Source organism: Schistocerca piceifrons, chromosome X (assembly GCF_021461385.2).
Source record: "Schistocerca piceifrons isolate TAMUIC-IGC-003096 chromosome X, iqSchPice1.1, whole genome shotgun sequence".
Taxonomy (NCBI): domain Eukaryota; kingdom Metazoa; phylum Arthropoda; class Insecta; order Orthoptera; family Acrididae; genus Schistocerca; species Schistocerca piceifrons.
Window position 1 is genome coordinate 751,233,219 of NC_060149.1, and position 21,115 is coordinate 751,254,333.

At 36.8% G+C, this 21,115-nt stretch overlaps 1 protein-coding gene across 1 annotated transcript in view; it reads right to left on the reverse strand.

Annotated features, from left to right (window-relative positions):
• LOC124723061 overlaps window positions 1-21,115 on the reverse strand; it is a 193,739-nt gene that overhangs the window by 7,008 nt on the left and 165,616 nt on the right. Inside the window, exon 19 of the mRNA XM_047248239.1 lies at window positions 523-1,068. Within this exon, the coding sequence (XP_047104195.1) occupies window positions 523-1,068 (546 nt within the window). The remainder of the gene's footprint in view (window positions 1-522; window positions 1,069-21,115) is intronic.

The following is a 21,115-nucleotide window of genomic DNA, read 5'->3' on the forward strand; positions in this document are numbered from 1 at the left end:
CACTGACATCAAGTACAAATGTTGCACATTTCTACCCACTGTTACTATCAATTTTTCATACCTTTAAGCAGGGAACAAACTCAATGGGAATTACACTTAGGATCTTAGTCTGTAAACACATATATTCTTCACTACTTCTTTTTTCTCTATAATATTACCCTCTGTAATACTTGCACCTTATAACAGAAATCAAACAAGTTTCATAAAATGTAGTAAATACAAAAGCAAGACTGCTAATGTCACGTTTGATATTATTATTACCAAAAGGATAATCTAGAGAGGCGTGATTACAACTAGATTACACTTTTCTTTCCCCTCTTCTTTTTTAAGTTCTGTATCGAGTGCTTTAAAGTCAAGCTAGGCAAAACACACTTACTATGGGTACAATAACACCCTTTTCTTACAAGATAAACAAAAATAATCTTGCCAACCATTACGGACACACATTCCTCCTAAATTTGCTGGAATTTATATACGAAAGAACAACAGATAAACATTTTAATTGTAAGAATTTCAACTTACCAGGTCCACGCATTAGCATTGGACGAGGTCCAAAGCCTTCAGGTCGCATTGGACCTCTGGGGCCCATCATTCCTCTTGGTCCAAACATTTCTGGGCCTCGAGGTGGAAACATGTCTGGTCTAGGACCTCGCACACGGCCAAAGTCATCAGGATATGGGCCTCTCGGTTCAAACTCTTCAACAGGCGGTCCACGGGAAGGCCCTCGGCGTTCAAAATCGTCTGTTCTCAAAGACATATTGAAATCTTCTGCATGGTGTGGCCCCCTTGGAGGAAAATCTTCATGACCTCTTCTATGATCAAAGTCTTCCCTGTTCTGTACAAAGTCATCAGGTCTCTGTCGACCTTCAAACATCTCATGAGGTGGTGGTCCCCTAGGATCAAAATTCTCTCTCTCATGTCCTGGTGGCAACGGTTCAGTAACCCCTCTTGCTAAAAACTGTCCTGGACCTGGTGGCCTAAAACCCATTTGTCCTGGAGGAATGAACCCATCAGGACCTGGAGGCCTGAAGTCACTTCTAGGACCAGGAAACACTGGTGGTCCAGTAGCTGAAAGAAAATGGAAAGGAGGTGTTCACAATGACAATAAAAACTACAAATATTCTTAGAAACTGACATTATTTTATCATATGATGTAAAGAGAGTTCAGCAAAATTTACATCCTAATAAGTTACTACTCTAAGTGCCCATCACAAACAGTTGGTGAGAGTTTAATATGGTGTATTAGATGACCCAGTCCACAAAATAGTAGGCATTTGTTAGAGAGAACACACACCGATATGAGGTCAGAAAATTTACTCAAAATTTCAGTTTTTCCTGCTCCTTGGTATATTTTCCCCATTTCAAAATAATCTCGGCTGTAGGTTTTGCTACCAGACCTCTTCCCAGTCTTCAACATTAGTTTGATCTACCCTGCATGTTGAGGAGAGTTAGGCACAGGCGAATTCATAAAATTCACACAGGGTCACTTGTGCACCACACCAATGGGTAAATATGACACTTAAATGGTTCACATTCCCAACACTGAAGGTAAGCACTTGATGTATACCAGTGGAATCTATATATAGTTCCCACTGTGTTATATTCACTGTTAAGTTCAGGGACAATCAACGTTCCAAATTATAGCTTGAGCACCTATATTTGTTATGGTGTGCTAACTGTGTGTAGTATGTCAGGGGGCATGCAGATGTTGTTGTACATCTACATTCTTGATCAATTAATGCAAAAGTATTATTTGTGAATGAACTGGATTGATTATTTTGGTGGCAACAACTTATTTTTTGAATTCTGTGTTCATTGGATAAAATATTTACTAAAATGGTCAGCGGTTTCAATCAATTACAATCATATGCAGAATAAATCTCAGAATTACAGATGATGTAACAACTTAGAAAACAATGAAGTTAAAAAACTAAGACCAATAAAATAACGTAAAATTAATGGAAAGATGTTTATCCCAGGTGGTGAGTACAGACGGCAGTCAGAGCACGAAACATATATGCAAAGATACAAATGTCAGTTGCTGAAAAGCTTGAATACACCACAATTATAAATTTGAGCACTAAAAATTAAAAATAAAGACATTAAATTACATCAGCATTAACTGGTACAAGCCGTAGTTGATCAGTAAAACAATGATAAAAAGTAAATGCAAAACAAACTAGTAACAATCAGTTATATGCGTATTAGCTGCCCTGTGTGAACAGTATGTAAAAGTGTAAAACAAATCAAAGGAATACGCAGTAAAGATGATTAAAAGTGAAGCCATCAATTGTCGTGGAGATGGCACAAAGAGTATCAATATGGTACGTCATTGGTAAGCAGACTATAAACCAAAGGTGTAATGCCGACAGGTGACACAATCTGTCGCTACACGGACAAAGTTTCGGTGAACCACTATCGCATCGAAATGGATGCCACTGATCCCCGTGGAGATGTATACAGTTGATGAGACACCAGGAACTGATGAGTTTAAAAGTCGTATTTCTGGTATCTGTGGTGATGTACATGTTGTGCCATTGTTGTTGTGCCAACAAGAAGATGCCACAGGACACGGTGGAGATGCGAAGATCGGTGAACAAACTGGAGTATGCAGGTTGAAAAGTTGTTGGCCTGGAACTTTAACACAGAAAACATATACCAGCAGCCAAAATATGCTGTCTAAAACTAGTCAGCTGGGAATTGGAAAAAATATACAAATAGCCAAAAATAATCAAAATTACCACTAACTGGGAAATAAGTACAGTTTGAGACACTTTATACCATCTATGTATCATGTAGCCCAAGAATAAAATAAGACTGAAACCGATAACTAAAAAAATGTAAAAATATATGTTATGTTATGTTATAAAGATGAAATAAGATAAAAAAGGGAAACAAAAGAGCAGGAATATTTACTAGCAGACCATCGAAAAGACAATAAAAATGTTTTTAAGTCCAGTTGCTCATTTAGTGAAGAAAGATGGCTCATTTTTGTAACGTGCATAAATCTCGATTTCCTCAAGGATATTAGGAAAGTACCCTTTGGGGGCATTATGAAGAATTTTTAAGTTTTCCGGAGAGAACCTTCAGAATGCTTATTTTGCATAAGGTGTTGGCCAAATAATGATTTACCACAGGCACTACCTGTGTGTACTGTGAAGTGGATACGGAAACTTCGGACAGTTTGCCCGATGTGTTGTTTATCGCAGCCATCACAAAGAACTTTGTAAATACCAGACTTTGATATTCTAGCTACCAACTGCAAGTTTATGCACCTTCTGTAGAAAATTGTTGGTAGAGAAAAATATGGTGATGTCAGTACTGTTAAATAATTTATTTATATTACCCATATCAGTAATTAAAGTAAATTTTAAATTCATTGCATTTTGAGAGTATCAATTTCCATAAGTTATCGACCAAATCATCAACTTCATTAGTGTTGAAATTGTTGGCCGTAGCAATCTGTTTAAGAATAGCTATGTCTTTTTGGATTTTGTCTGACTTTAGCCAAAATTTTAATATTCTACGAATCATTGAATGAAATAACACTTTTTTATATTTGAGTGGGGAAAAAAAGTTTATGATAACATCTGTTGCAGTTGGTTTCCTGTAAATAGTAAAATAAATTTATGATTGTGATTAGAAATGGTGTAAGAGCAAGAAAATTGATTCTTCTGACATTTTCATGTCCTGCAACAAATGAAAGTTTGGGACCAATGTATTTAAAAGTTAGGCTGAAGTATGTTTCATCTTTTTTGAAGCAACAGTGTATTGTCACGACATATTTCTTATAATTAATGATTTACTGGTAATTTCAGGATTTTCTTCAAACAGTTTAATTTCGAAATGATTAACAAAAATGTCTGCTTAAGTCCCAGTTAAAGAATTCCCCACTGCTAACGCATTTTTTAAAATAAATTTTATCACTGAAATAAATGTAATCAAAAGCAAGTGTATTTTCAAGCAGTTCAGTACGTTCAATTATTTCTCCTATGCTAATTATATTGCTGTTGTTGTTGTTTCTGTCTTCAGTCCTAGGACTGATTTGATGCCGCTCTCCAAGCTACTCTATATTGTGCGAACCTCTTCATCTCCAAATAACTACTGCAGCCTAAATCATTCTGAATCTGCTTACTGTATTTCAGCTCTTGGTCTCCCCCTATGATACCCCCCACCCACTTCCTTCCAATACTATAGAGGTGATCCCTCAATGTCTCATAATATGTCCTATCAACCGATACCTTCTTTTGGTCAAGTTTTGCCACGAATTTCTTGTCTCCCCAGTTCCATTCAGTACCATCTCATTAGTTACATGGTCAACCCATCTAACCTTCAACATTCTCCTGTAACATCACATTTCGAAAGTTTCTATTCTCGTTTTGTTTAAACTGTTTATCGTCCATGTTTCACTTCCATACATGGCTACATTCCAGGCTGATCCTTTCAGAAAAGACTTCCTAACACTTAAATCGATATTCGATGTTAGCAAATTTCCGTTCTTCAAAAATGCTTTTCTTGCCATTGCCAGTCTACATTTTATATCCTCGCTACTTCAGTCACAATCAGTTACTCTGCTGCCCAAAATTCATATACTATTTTAAGTGACTCTTTTCCTAACCTAATTTCCTCAGTATCACCTGATTTAGTTCTACTACACTTCATTATTCTTGTTTTGCTTTTGTTGATGTCCATCTTATATCCTCCTTTCAAGACATTTTCCATTCTGTTCAACTGCTCTTCCAAGTCCTTTGCTGTCTCTGACAGAATTGCTGTCATCGCCAAACTGCAAGGTTTTTATTTCTTTTCCCTGACCTTTAATTCTTACTCCAATTTTTTCTTTGGTTTCCCTCACAACTTGTTTAATGTACAGATTGAATAACATCGAGGACAGGCTACAACCCTATCTCAATCCCTTCTCTACCACTGCTTCCCTTTCACACCCCTCACCTCACGTAACTGACGTCTGGTTTCTGTACATGTTATAAATAGACTTTTGCTCCCCATATTTTACCTCTGCTACCTTCAGAATCTCTAAGAGTATTCCAGTCAACATTGTGAGAAGCATTCTCTAAGTCTACAAATGCTATAAATGTATGTTTCCCTTTCCTTGACCTATCTTCTAAGATACGTTGCAGGGTCAGCATTGCCTCGCCTGTTCCTACATTTCTCCGGAAACCAAACTGATCTTGTCTGAGGTTGGCTTAAAACAGTTTTCCACTCTTTTGTAAAGAATTCATGTTAGAATTTTGCAAACATAACTTATTAAACTGATAGTTCCATAATTTTCCCATCTGTCAGCAACTGCTTTCTTTGTAATTGGAATTATTATATTCTTCTTAACGCCTGAGGGTATTTCGCCTGTCTTATACATCTTGCACACCAGATGGAATAATTCTATCATGGCTGGCTCTACGAAGGCTATCACTAGTTCAGAGTATCACCTACACCCGGGGCCTTGTTTCAACTTAGACCTTTCAGAGCTCTGCCAAATTTTTTCTGGCAGTATCATGTCTCCCAGTTCATCTTCTTCTACATCCACTTCTCTTTCTATAATCTTGCCTTCTAATTTGCCTCCCTTGCACAGACCCTCTATATACTCCTTCCATTTTTCAGGGAAACTTGAACCTTTTTTTATTACCGGTTTCCCATCTGAGCTTTTGATGATTATACAGCTGTTTCTCTTCTCCGCAAAGGCCTCTTGAATTTTCCTGTTGGTGGTATCTGCCATTCACCTAGTGAAATACACTTCAAAATCCTTACATCTGTCCTCTAGCCATCCCTACTTAACCATTTTGCACTTCCTGTTGATCTCATTTTTTAAACATTCATATTCCTTTTCGCTTGCTTCATTTGGTGCATTTTTACATTTTCTCCTTTCATCAATTAAATTCAATATCTCTTGTGTCACCCAAAGATTTCTACTAGGCCCCCTGCCTCCAATATTTCATCTCTTAAAGCTATCTATTCACCTTCTACTGTTTTCCTTTCCCTTTTTAGTCAACCGTTGTCTAACGCTCCCTCTGAGACTCTCATCACCCTCTAGGTCTTTCAACATATCTATGTCCTATCTCCTTAATAACCCATCTTGCTTCAATTTCTTAAGTTTTAATCTACAGTTCATAACCAACAAATTATGGTCAGAGTCCACATCTGCCTCTGAAAATGTCTTATAATTAATAATCTGGTTTCTAAATCTACATCTTACCATCATATAATCAATCTGAAACCTTCTGGTGTCTCCAGTTCTCTTCCACGTATACAACGTTCTTTTACGATTCTTATACCAAGTGTTAGCGATGACTAGATTATGTTCTGTGCAAAATTCTACCACGCGGCTTCTTCTTTCATTCATTTCCCCCGAGTCCTACTATTTTTCCTTCACTCCCTTTTTCTGCTGTTGAGTTCCAGTCCCCCATCACAATTAAATTTTCATCTCCTTTCTTTAACTATCTGAATAATTTCTTTTATCATATATATTTCTTCAATCTCTTCATCACCTGAAGAGCTAGTCAGCATGGTCTTGGCTATGATATGCATGACTATGCAGTTCATATTAGCTTACCCACATTCCTATTTTCTTTTCATTATTAAACCCACCCCTGCATTACTCCTATTTGATTTCCTATTTATAGCCCTGTATTCACCTGATCGTAAGTCCTCTTCCTCCCACCACCAAACTTCACGAATTTCCACTATACCTAACTTCAAATCCATCCATTTCCCTTTTTAAATTTTCTAATCTACTTTCCCAATTAAGAGATGCTCATGCCCCGATCTGTAGAATACTAGTTTTGTTCTTCCTGATGATGACATCCTCCTGAGTATTCCCCACCCAGAGGTTCATATGGGGGACTATTTTACCTCCGGAATATTTTACCCAGGACAACGCCATCATCATTTAACCATACAGTAGAGCTGCAAGCCATCGGGAAAAACTGCAGCTGTAGCTTCCCCTAGCTTTCAGCCGTTCACAGTACCAACACAGTAAGGCAGTTTTGGATGATGTTTCAAGGTCAGTTTAGTCAATCATCCAGGCTTTTGCTCCTGCAACTATGAACTATGGACCTTGCCCCATGTGGAATGGCTTGTGTGCCTCAGTGACACAGATAGCCATAGTGTACGTGCAACCACAATGGAGGGGTATCTGTTAAGAGGCCTCATTATATTATGTCTTATCAAATTATTTTTAATGATGTCCATAGCTTCTGAAATTCGTATGCTGGTGTATAAATCTGTCAAGGCTAATGAGGCAAATGTAGCAAAATCGGGAATGTCTGTGTTATACATTGTTTGGGCAAGTTCATAGTTATTCTTAATGTTATTTTCTTCATAAATGCAACAGATAATAAAACATCATTAAGATTTTTGTTCAATTTATAAGGAGAACATCTTATTTGTTCACAATTAGAGTATTTGCATATTTTGTGTAACTTAATTTTTGGCCTTAACTTGGATGATTACGGATTCATAATTTTCAAAGAAATCTCTTCTCGCAAAAATAAAAAAAAATAATAATAATAAAAATAAAAAAAAATGCTATGATCAATTGGCATTTTAATTGCAGTTTTAAATTTTGATAATACATCATTATTAATTTCTATGATGTGATTTTCATTGAAAAATTATGGAAATACACTCACCTTTTTCTGCTTTGGTTACAGTTGTTGTATCTTTTGTCAATTTACTATTTAGACTTTTTACTTAGTGAAAATCATTATTTAATTTGTGTTTACTTACTTATTTTGTAATAAGTTCTCCAGTTTCACAGCTTCAGAAAGCAAAGAACTTATTACAAAATAAATAAGTAAACACAAATTAAATAATGATTTTCACTCAGTAAAAAGTGTAAATAATGAACTGACAATACTTAAAGCAATTACAACCAAAGCAGACAAAGAGACTACATTAGTGATTACTAAAGACTAATATGTTTCCAAAACTTAAAAATTTTTCAATGATAATGATATGGAAATTAATAAAGATCTAACAGCTTAAACTTCAAACTACAATTACAAAGCTAATTGATAACAGCATTTTTTAATTTTTGCCACAGGAGATTTCTTTCAAAATTATGAGTCCAGAAATACCCAAGTTGAGGTCACACTTCAAGTGACACTCACAAAATACGTGTATGCATTGAAGCGGGAACCTATACATAAAACAAAAACCTAATTGATATTTTAAAATCTGTTTCCATTCATGAAGAAAATTTTAATATTAAGAATAGCTATGAAGTTGCCCAAACAATTTATAACATTCCCGACGATGCTAGATTTGCATCATCAGACATGACAAATTTATACATCAACATACCAATTTCGTAAGCTATTGAAAGCATTAATAATAATAGCAGATGGTTATAATTAAACTTTCCCTAACACAGAAATTAATTACTGTACGAGGACCAAACTCGGTAGCATTAATGTCAAGGACATGGGGAAGAGAAATACTGCAGAATCAATTCAATTGAAACACTTTTAATGTGCTGCTATGGTACATCATACCATTACATACCTGCACCATTGCTGCTACAAAAGGGGCTCAATATGGTGGCCATCAGTGTCCAGAAGAGTCTGAAAGCACAGGATTGGATTCTGCACAGCAGAACGATGCATGTCCATAGGTATGCTGGCTACCTGTCTTGAAATGCTGCGTTTCAGATCAGCACTTGTGTGAATGTTCCCCTGGAAAACCCTGTTCTTCAGGTAGCCCCACAACCAAAAATCAGAGTGAGATCAGGTGGTCATGCCGGCCAAGAATTTGGAAACAATCAGATGATAAGTCGATCATTTCTAAATGTGTTTCGGAGAAGCAGATGAACTTCACAAGCAAAGTGCAGTGGGGCCTCATCTTGCATGAGAACTGTTGATTTCAATGCGTCTCTCTCCTGTAGGGCAGGTATGATACGTTGGTGACGAATATCACAGTAACGCTGGCCAGTCACACTGCACGTCTTTGGTCGTTGAGCACAAACCTGTTCAAAAAAGGATGGGCCAATGATGAATGTAGCCGTGAAGCCACACCATATGGTGACACATTCACCACACCAAGGAACTTCATGCACAGTGACTGGGGGTGAAGATCCTGACACTCGGCAATTCTATGTGTTCACCTCCCCCATCAGAGAAAAATGAACTTCATCTGTTCATAGGATGGTCCACTGCCAGCCCTCGCCAACTCCAATCCTTGCGAGAAAGTGGAGAGCAAAATCAACATGTTATCACACATCCTGTGGTGCAAGCTGCTGTACAAAATAGATTTTGTACAGATACCACTTGAGAAAGTTCCGAAGCACATTTATGTACAGTGGATCATGGGCTGTTCAACTGTCATGACACAGCATGCGCACTGCCTGATGATCGGGAATTGTGGGCAGCGCTGCCTGCCATAGCAACAGCAATTTCATCAGGAACCTGTGGTGCAACCAGTCATCAGCCTCTTCCCAGAGCAATGCCCAGTTCTCCAGTTGATTTGAACTACTACTTCATGCTCTGTACAGCAGGTGAGAAAGAGGACCCTCCTGTAATCCTTTCAGCTGTCAATAGTCTCGAAGTATATCTGCAGCATTACTGTTGTTTTGATAATAGAGCTTCACCAAAAATGCCCTACTCCTTTTCTCCAAGCTCATGGTGCCACGTCAACAATTGCACTGTGACTTGTCACATGTGTAAGGCTATGAATTATGATGAATGGTCACAGCACCTGGTAGGCGTAGTTGGAAATGGACAGTGGCACGGTGACACGTGGAAATCATGCACCCCATACGCTGGTCATTAATGCTACCAAGTTTGGTACTCATACAGCAATTAGTTTCCATGTTAGAACACATTAAACAGCAAAATTTTAATTATATTAGTTTCTTTCAGTGATAAAATTAGCACTGCATTAGCAGTGGGAAATTCTTTAACTGGGACTTAAGCAGACTTTTTGTCCATCACGTTGGAATTAAAATTTTTAAAGAAAATCCTGAAATTACCAGTAAAATCATTAATTATAGATGTGACAATAATAGGAAATATGGTGTCACTGTTGCTTCAAACTGGCTGAAACAGATACTTCATCCAAACATTTCAACACATTGATCCTAAACTTTCATTTGCTGTACGACATAAAAATGTAAGAGGAATCAGTTTTCTTGATCTTACCATTTCTAATCACAATGATAAACTTTTTGCTACTTACAGAAAACAAACTGCAACAAATGTTATCATAAATACAAAAAAGTGTTGTCTGATTCAATGATACCTAGAATATTAAAATTTCTGCTCAAGTCGGAAGAAATTCAGAAAGAACTAGCTATTCTTAAACAAATTGCTAGGGCCAACAGTTTCATTACTAATGAAGTTGATGATTTGGTCAATAAATTACAGAAATTGGCAGTCTCTTAATGGAACAAATTTAAAAGTTAGCAAAAATACTGATATGGGTAATATAAATAATTGTTTTAACAATACTGACACCACCGTAACTTACTTTACTAATACCTTTCTACAGAAGGTGCGTAAACTCACAATTGGTAGTTACAATAACAAATACTCAGATTCTGGTTTTTACAAAGTTCTTTGTGATGACTGTGGTAAACAACACATCGGGCAAGTGGTCCGAAGTTTTCTTATCCACTTTACAGAACACATTACAGGCAGTGCCTGTGGTAAATCATTATTTAGCCAACACCTTATGCAAAATAATCATTCTGAAAGTTCTATCGAGAATAACTTAAAAATTCTGCATAATGCACCCAAAGGGTACTTGATAATAATACCCTTGAGGATATTGAGATTTATGCACATTACAGAAATGAGCCATCTTTCCTTACTAAATGAGCAACTGGTCTTATGAGAAAAACATTTTTATGATCTTTTTCATGACTTGTTATTAAATATTCCTGCTCTTTCTTTCCCTTTTTATCTTAGTCTCTCTTTATGGCATAACTTGTATTTTTACATTTTTCACTTATTGGTTTCAATATCATTTTATTTCTTGGGCTGCATGGTCCATAGATGGTATATAGAGTCTCAAACTGTACTTTTTCCAATTACTGGTAATTTTTATTATTTTTGTCTGTTTGTATATTTTTTCCAATTCCTGGCTGACCAGTTTTAGGCAGCATATTTTGGCTGCTGGTATATGTTTTCTATGTTCAAGTTCCAGGCCAACAACTTTTTAACCTGCATACTTCAGTTTGTTCACCTATCTTCACACCTCCACCGTGTCCAGTGGCATAATCTTAATGGCACAACATGCGCATCATCACAGATACATTCATCTGTTCGTGGCGGCTCATCGACTGTATACATCTCCACAGCAACTAATGGCATCTGCTTTTCGACACACTAGTCATTCACCAAAATTTCGTTTGTGTAGCACTGTATACAGTCTGCATTACACCTTCGGTTTGTCGTCAGCTTACCGAGGGTGTACCACTTCGGTACTCTTTGTGCCATCTCCATGACAATCCATGGTTTCACTTTTAATCATCTTTGCTGCAGTCGTATTCTACAATTAGTTTTATTCTGTTACTTACTGCCCATAGAGGACAGCTAATAATCCCATAACTGACTATGACTGGTTTCTGTATTCACTTTTTATCATTGTTCCACTGATTAACTACTGCCCATAGCAGTTACTGTTGATATAATTTAGTGTATTATTTCTATTTTTTAACACTCAAATCTATTTTTCTAATATGTTTGACATTTTTACCTCACATATCGCCTCAATGGGTCTTACGATTGTCACGCAGCAGGCTGTCTGAGAGGCTTCTCCTATTTAAGCCATAGTGTATTGACACTTCAGCATTCAACGTTTATGTCTTTGCACAAATGATTTGCACTCTACCGCTGTCTTTCACTCACTCACCATCTCAGGGTATACACCTGTTCATTAATTCTGTTTTCCTTTACGGTGTTTTTGACTTCATTGTTTCTGTGGCGTCCTAAATTGCAGCATTATTTGTATTTCATAGATCTGTCTTAAAGATGATCATAATCAACTGAAACCGGTACAATTTTAATAAATACTTTATGCATTCAAGACTGTTTTAAATTTTTAAAAGTATATGCCTATATTTGCCAACTTTCACTGAAAATCACAGAAATATTGCAAGGTATGTTAGTGGGAACTATTTATCCCACTGAACTGTATGTGAGGTGCTAGGGGTGAGGCTGTGGAATCAGCATTGTGTTTATTTTACGTTTCTCATTTTTAGAATGTGTGCACACCAAATGACATTCTGGTAATTTTGCACTCTGAAATCAGATGATGTAGAAGACTCAGGCTGCCATACTGACTCGATTCTCATGAAGACATTAACTCACCAAATAGTTAACAGGTTTCCAATGAAATAAATGATAACATTATTGTACCAAGTGATGTTATGGGTTTTGATTTGAAAACAGAAGCTAGTGAAACTGGAAATGTGTCTCCTTGTCATAATGTATCCAACTCAGCCCTGGAAGGAGATGCTTCCACATTTTCTCCTAGTGCTAACAATGGAGTGAGAATACTTCTCATTTTGAAAATCTTCCAATGACATTAGGAGGAGGCACAGAAAACCAAGCTAGCTTCTGAGAACGTGATATTGAAATAATATATTTCCAGCCTTTATTTACAGAGATATTTTGTCACACTTTTGCAATCAAATGAACTGATCTGGAGAACAGAAAAGGTGTGTAGGTAAGTCAGGGAAGAAATCATGTAACTTCCAACAGGTAATACATTACTGTTCCTGAGCTAAAAGCTTTTATACATTACTGTTCCTGAGCTAAAAGCTTTTATGGGAATTATTACTTTTGATGGATATACATCAGAGCCCACACTCCTGAAATTATTGGAGTAACGATCCTATTGCTGGTGTTTCTGCAATCTTATCAATGATGACAAAGCATGGGGGGGGGGGGGGTTTGAGCATTTGCACTCCAATGACAACAGCACGGCTGTCAAAAATGGACAACTGGGGTATTACAAGCTGCACACAGTCTGATATGTCATCACCGCTCTATCAAAGAAATTGTGCCAACTGTGGCAACCATCTCTTGTTTTGGCACTTTACAAATGTAGGGTGGCCTTCAAAGGACATTCAAACAAATAATATATGTCAATAAAACCAATCATGCATGGCTATAAAGTGGTGCCTAGCTTTAGGCTGGGTACATTATAAACTTTGACATCTACACAGGAAAAAGATGATAGGTCCGAATTTTTGTTGGATGAAGAAGTTGCTTATACTAACCAAATGTAATGGTTGGAAGCAAAAGGCTGGTGGCATTTGATAATTATGCTGCAGATGCTGAGCAAGCATTTAAGGAGACCAAACAGCTATTCACCCCCCCCCCCCCCCCCCAAGGACACAAGCAATGTATCCAATTTGTCTGTGTATAGAATAAATTGTGTGTGGAAGTGTGAAAAAGTGTTTTAAGTGTACGCTTAGCATGTATTTGAGGCAGAACATGGGAACCAGCTCAGTATTCACCTAGTGGAATGTGGGAGACCACCTACAAACCACATCTATACTGGCTGGCACACTGACCCCTCACTGTTAATCTGCTAGGTTAATTTGATCCGGAGTCGGCACACCTTCCTGTTCTGCAAGTGGTCACATTAACACACACACCTACTTCGGTGGGTTTTGGTAATTATTTTACAATTTATGAACAATTATTTTACAATATATCGAATAATGGAAGAGTTACAGTCTCACGGACTTTATGATATTGGAACTGTTCATTCAAACAGGAAGGATTTGCCAGATATGCTGAAAAAAAAATCACAACTTAGCAGAAGAGAATTTTAATTTGCTGTCAGGTCCTGCACTGCAGCAGCAGTCAAATGACAGGATGGTAAACCTGTGTGAGCATACTATCAAATTATCACAAACCAAAAACATAACTATCGTTTTGAGAACAAATGAAAATGGTAGCAGAAATGAAGTATTCTAACCTCTGGCTGTGTCAGAGTACAATAAAATAATGGGAGGAGTTGATAGATACGATCAGCTGCAAGAATGGTATGCTGTAGGTCATCGTTCATTGAAATGGTGGCACAGACACTTTGTTCCTACATTACATGGAAACTTCATAGGACACAGATGGACAAGCTACCGTATTTACTCTAATCTAAGCTGCACTCGAATCTAAGCCGCACCTGAAATTTGAGACTCGAAATTCAAGGGGAGAGAAAAGTTTTAGGCCACATCTCCAAATCGAAACAAAGTTGGTCCATTGTAATATGAGACACAATTTAGGTCGAATGAATGACGATACAGCTACAGTAGTTTGGTTCGAGTCGTAAGCTTGGCAGTTTAAGCTTTACCAGGTAGCCACTGCTATGCGTCAGGCGCTCCATCCATATTTATACGGGTACCCTTCCCTTTTCACGTGCTTTGTCTGGTTTGAATTGATTGCTTATTTTTCTTTGATCTGATAAGCGCAGTTTTCTTTGTTATAGGTGTTTATGTCACTTTAAGCTGAAAATGCATTACTGTACTGTGTCATGCATTGTTTGTCGCATTCTGATAGTGCGTGTAGAGAGAGAGAGAGAGAGAGAGAGAGAGAGAGAGAGAGAGAGAGAGAGGGAGGAATCGTCTCATTAGCGAAACAATGGCAAGAGACTTCTATTCGTTGTTACTTATACTGCTGCTTTCTTTGATAATGATCAACAAGAACCAAATAATAGACTGCGTATGATAGAAGATGTTCTGAACAAGAGTTTAGCGAAAATTTTTCTCCATTTGAAAATCTTCACAGGCGCCTCTTTAGTACATTACGTTCTGCACAGAAATTAGAGTCATCTCAGATTTAAAAATCTAGTCAATTGCCGTACTTCATTTCTGACTGTATCACTGTTAAGTACAAGAATAATACGAATATAAACATGACATGATATGTATATTCTTCCGCGTTTGCTGTTGTCTCACTCTAGTTTTGTGGTTTATTAGGCAGACAGGATTTAAATGAGATAGCAGCAAACACGAAACAATACATGGCAAAATGTTTATATTCGTATTATTCTTATGATGACAAGAATAATGCATCTGATTCTCAATTTATAAAAGTTCCTATTAGCAACCATCTCTTCTCACAGGTAGGAAAAAATCCAGAATGTAGAGTTGGCCATATTGACAAACATCCCAAACAGTCTTGCCAGTCGGGTTTTCGTAGTACATTGAAATGCTGCTACATTCGAAGATGAACAATATGGAATTTGTATTTACTTCGTTGGATAATGTATGAAAATGCAGCGGTTGAAACTCGGGGCGGAGAAAAAAGCTCGTCTTTCAGCCTTTTTTTAAGAATTTATTTACTGACGCAGAGGTTTTGGCGCCAGTATTTATCTTTGTACCTACAAAGCATGCCTGTGTAGCGCTACATATATTCGACAGCAGAAGTAAGTTGTGGCGGCACCCACCAACACTTTTCAGAACTTCCGCTTGCTTTGCACTCGATTCTAAGCCGCAGGTGGTTTTTTGAATTACAAAAACTGGAAAAAAAGTGCGGCTTAGATTCGAGTAAATACGGTACCTTTAAGGTTGCAGTTGGCAAGGCAGCTCATCTTTGGCTTCTCAAGTCAGAAGCGAAGAGTGCATTTCTGAATGCTGACAAGAGGAATGTATGGAGTTCCATATGCAGAAAGTAAGGACTCATTTGCCCAAAAAAGATGCAACAAACAGAATATGCCACCAATATAGCACAAATAATGAAGAAAAGACAACAAACATAACATGTAGTAGCTGTCAAGTACATTGTGTGCAATACTACGCCTCTCTAAGTTCCATGGTAGATCACCTCAGTGGGCTCAAAGGAAAACAGAAATTAACACAAAAAATGTAAAATAAAGACGTTTTCTGTACTTAGAAATAAATATTTTCTTTTAAATTCTCAAGTTGAGGTACTCAAGCATTTAGTGGGAACAATAACCTACATTCTTTTTTTTTCCTCCAAAAGACTAATCTCTCACTTTCAAGATTTAAAAAGTGATTTTATGAGTGATTTCTTAGCTCAATAAAGTGCTCATAAAAAGTCCACAAGTTTTGTAAATAATTTGGTCATGATAGGATTAAACTAGCTACCAAATTATCACTGCTTAATGAAATAGGTGTCAATAAATATTGTATAATTGTTTACAGAGGTTCTGTGACACACGACATGTCTTCTCAAACTGACTGAAATACAAGTAGTTAATAAATATCATGATTTTGTCATCATGGCGACTAGTCACTTTAAAAACTAAATGAATTATTGCAGAAATTTTTTATTACTTGCTGAAATGAACAGTATGTTTTACAAAGTTACTTCCATTTCTACATGGATTGTTAGATACTGTTATATCTTCCTGTTTTTAAATTTTGCAATAAAGAAGAATGATATTTTATTATCGATTATGCAAGGTGTCCAAGGAGGATTAATATTCAGGGATAAGAGGGGAATGATCATTCGAAGCAAAAATGTCTAATAGACATGGGCTCTAAAATGTATACCTTAAGAGATATAAGCACTACTATGTCTTTGAGACTGTGAAACAAATCCATTCTACTACATGCTCTTTGCTTTCCATATTTTGAGAGATGGTAGCATGGACCAAAACAAGGAAAAAATGTCCAATAAACATGGGCTCTAATGTGCATACCTTAAGAGCTATGAGCACATATTTATCTTCCCTACTATGAAACACCTCTTCCACTGAAAAAGTGCTCATAAAACTTGAAGTATGTGCTTTAGAGTCTACGTTTACTCGACTTTTTTGCTTTGAATGAGCTTTCATGTCATATCCCTGAATATTGATCATTCCTCCTGGGACACCCTGTATAAGTTCTCTAACAGTAGAAGCCATGAATGGAGGAAGAAGTCGCACTTTACTTACAAAGTTTCATGTGACTGATGATATGAGAAGTCATTTGCAGCTAACGCACAGCTCACATCTAGTTATCATAGTACATAAAATAATCTACATATCATTGTATATGCCCTGGCAATCATAAAATACAGAATTATGTAATTTTGTCACTTATTCTTACTTACAGTTCCATAGGATTATCAAAATCATAACTCTGATGGCTATGAAACAAAGAGGCAAGGTTACTGTTAAAGATGTCATTGATGAAGAGATAATTAGGATTGAAGTACAAGCTCACATTGTACAAGAGAGTGGAACAAAATTAGTCATATAGTTTTCAGAAAGCACATCCTCACATTCATCTTGAGTAATTCAAACACCTATGGAACAAGTTAACTCATCACAACATACAAGCAGTGTTCACAGAAGTTACATTATCACTATTATGGAACTTGAATTGTGGTGGTAATCACCTTCATTGGTGTATATATATAAATAATAAAACCATCACTAAATCATAGTTTCTGTAGTTAGTTATATGTTCTGTAGGTCATTTGAATGATTCTTTTATGGAAATGATGTGGAACGAGTCAGTTTGTGGGATATGTATACGTGATTAGTATTAACATAAATGATCATATTTATCATTTTATTCCTACTCATGCTTGAAAACAAGCTGCATTTTCAAAGTAGAAATTTGCCAGTGGAATAGGACGAGTTGTCCAGGATAAATAATTTTCCTTTTTGAGACACTGACAACAACTTTAATAATAAAGGATATTTTTCCCTCTAGTACTGTGTGTATGTTCCTATTCCTCTCAAACCGTAAGGGATTATTTATGACGAATCTCATTAGCGGAAATATGTACTCTGATGGCATAGTTAAAATGCCTAGCTTCTTCAACAGGTACCTACACGACATTCATGGGTGAACACGACATACTATTCTTACTGCTCGCTTTTGCGCAAGCAATACTTTCTTTCTAAGTGATGAGTTACAAGAAACAAGATGAGTTACAAGAAAAGTATTCTGTATGACATTATCAAGTGGAAATATGCAAAATATGTCATGAGGTTGATATGTCTTGTTTCCAAGATTATCAGAAGCAGCTGAACTTAATTGTTTGAGAAGCTCAGTAATACACTTATTCCAGTTCATATTTTCATCAATGTGTATACCCAAAAATTTGGAGCAATCTACTCTACTTACTGATACACACTCATGTGCTACATCAGTTGTTGGTATGAGTATTTGTTGTACAGAACTGACTGATGTAGGGTGTCTTTGTTTTCTTTTCTTTCTTTTTTCCCTCCCCCTTCCCCCTCCTCTCAAAATTCTGATAGAGTCCATTATCAGAGAACCACTTAATAATTATTTGGAAAGTATAATTTACAACTCTTCTGTTTCTTTCTCTCTAAATGGATTTACTGTAACACAAGTATCGTCTGCAAAACATACGAATATTTCTTGTAAGTGGAAGGTTATTCACATATACAAAGAACAGGAGTGGATCCAAAATTTTACCCCAGCCACCAAAATTTTCTACCTTTCCAACACTGTCTGAATTATGCAGAAAACCTCTTGCATTCTGTTTGTCAAATATGATTCAAATCAACTGTGTGTGAAGCTTTCAGTTCCATGAAACTAGAGTTTTTCTAAGAGTGTATCATGACATTTGAAAGACTTTGAGGGATCACAAAAAAACAAACTGGCAATATATTATTAGACTTATGAAACGGTAATGTAGAGAAATTTATTTGTGCAAGATAATTTTGTCAGGTGTCATGACAATTTCAAAACTTTTGATGGAATTTAATATCAAGGCACAACAAAGTTATATGGAAGAATTGTGTAATTTTCATTACAAAAATGGTTTTGCAATTATTTAGGTTCTTACATTAACTTAAAAGCTGAGAAACACAATATATTTCACAAAACAAAAAACAAACAAACAAAAAACTCACTGTGAATAGGGTACAACTTTTTAACTTAACACAAGTTTTGGGGGTGTTTATGTAAAATAAACGATGTTCCCACACAAACATTTAGTCTCACCATGTGGCAAAACCATAAATCAGGTAGCCATTGTAGACATTAATAGCTGTTAGAGTCCAAGGTCTTACACATACACCATTTCCTGGTCATTTGCAAGCTGGATATTGAATTGAAAACCAAGTACAGGAGAAACAGCAATAGACTATCTGGTATTAAAAGAAAGAAACTGAACCACAATAAAGTAAGGCTTGGTTACAAATTGTAAATTAGGAATCAGTTTGATAACACAGAAGAAAGAAATCAACCAGAGGGTGAAGATGCTGAATAAGGTATTTGATGACGAAGACAGTGAAGGCAACTATTGAACACAACAGAAGAGAAATTAATTAAAAGCACGTCAACTTGTTTAAATATCTGGGTGTAATGTTGCAAAGCGATATGAGATGGAAGGTGCATGAGAGAACTGTGGTACAGAAAGTGAATGGTCAACTGCAGTTTATTGGGAAATTTTTTAGGAAAGACAGGTTCACCTGTAAAGAAGACTGCATATAGGACACTGGTGCGACCTATTCTTGAATACAGCTCTAGTGTTTGGGACCCGTACCAGGTCAGATTGAAGGAGACATCGAAGGAATTCAGAGGCGGCCTGCTAGATTGGTTACCAGTAGGTTTGAACACACACACAAGTGTTATGGAGATGCTTCGGGAACTCAAGTGGGAATCTCTGGAGGGAAGGCAACACACTTTTCAAGAAACACTAGTGAGAAAATTTAGAGAATCAGCATTTGATGATGACTGCCAAATAATTCTCCTGCTGCAACATACACTTAGACAGTAGTTTTTCTCTTGCTCTGTGAACGGAACAGGAAATTAAATCAAAAGTAGTGGGACAGGGTACCCTCCACCATGCACTGTACAGTGGCTTGCAGAGTATCTACATAGATGTAGATGTCAACACACAACTGATTCAGAAGGAGGAGAGTTGAATGACTAGCCATTGCAATCATTGACAAGAGGAAAGAACTTTTCTGGGAGGCCAGAGGGGGAAACGAAGATTAATACAATCAGAAAAAGTAAGTCGGTGACAAACTGAGGCAGCTCTTCTAAACAATTAAAAACTCAAGAAGAAGAACTGAAATGAGAGCCACTTTTATTCTAGATAGGAATAGTTGCTTAGTGGCCAGTAAAGACAAAGTTTTAAAGACAACACTTCACCACTTAAATTAAGCTCCACAAGATCAATATAATGTACTGAGAATCACGAGGTTAAAGAACAACATGACATCTGGAGAACATGAAATTGTGGCAGAAATGCTGAAAGAAAAGAAATTTGTGATCCAAAGTGAAATACTGCATTTCACTCATAAGATATGAAACACAGGAGGAAATGTCTTAATAATAGAAATAACTCTGAAATACACATTCTCCAAAAAAGGCCAAAAGACAAACTGCTGCAACTAACAAGGCATTCCCTCTGTAACGTAGTATACAAAATATTGCCTACATATACAACTAAGGGCAATGTATTCACACTATGAGCATAACATGAACTTTTCACCCTATACATCGACTTTAAATAGGAACAAAACAGAATTCACATAGAGAGACTAAATAATACTGCAAGAGTGTTTAATGACACAAAAATCTGGCCAATCTAACAAGAATGTGCATACAATGGTTTGCAGTGTGATGGAAATGTGTCAGACACTTTAAATGAAATACAGCTCAGAGAGGGTGACACAAACTTCTTCTTCTTCTTCTTTTCCCCAATCTAAAGCTGCAGTGGGCCATAAGGAATGCAGTGGTTCAGAATTGAACGTACCCCGTACGTGGTGGATGTATGTAAATTATAATGTAGGAATATGTCAAGACAAAGATGAGCTGAAAAATGTGACAGAAGAAATCATATAGCATGCTGCAAAATGTGCAACTGGGCCACCTGGTAGTTAGAATACAGTGCCTGTGTCTGCCCATGAGTGAGCTGATGTGCACCCTTATCCAACGGGGCACTGTCGAACACCCTTCCCCAGGATTTCTAAGTCCTGGCACATACAACAAAGATAAAGATAGATAAGACATCATCGTCAACCCATTGTGACATACAGCTCATATGTAGAAAGATAAGTATGTAGAACAACACTTGCTTCCTTCAATATAAGGGTTATGACAAGGATATTCAGACCAGTTAAAGATGAAGATGAGTGGAGACAACAAAAAAATAAAGTAGTCTATTATATGATGGATAGGCATTAGATTACATACACTGTTAAAAAGCAAGCAGACCTATTG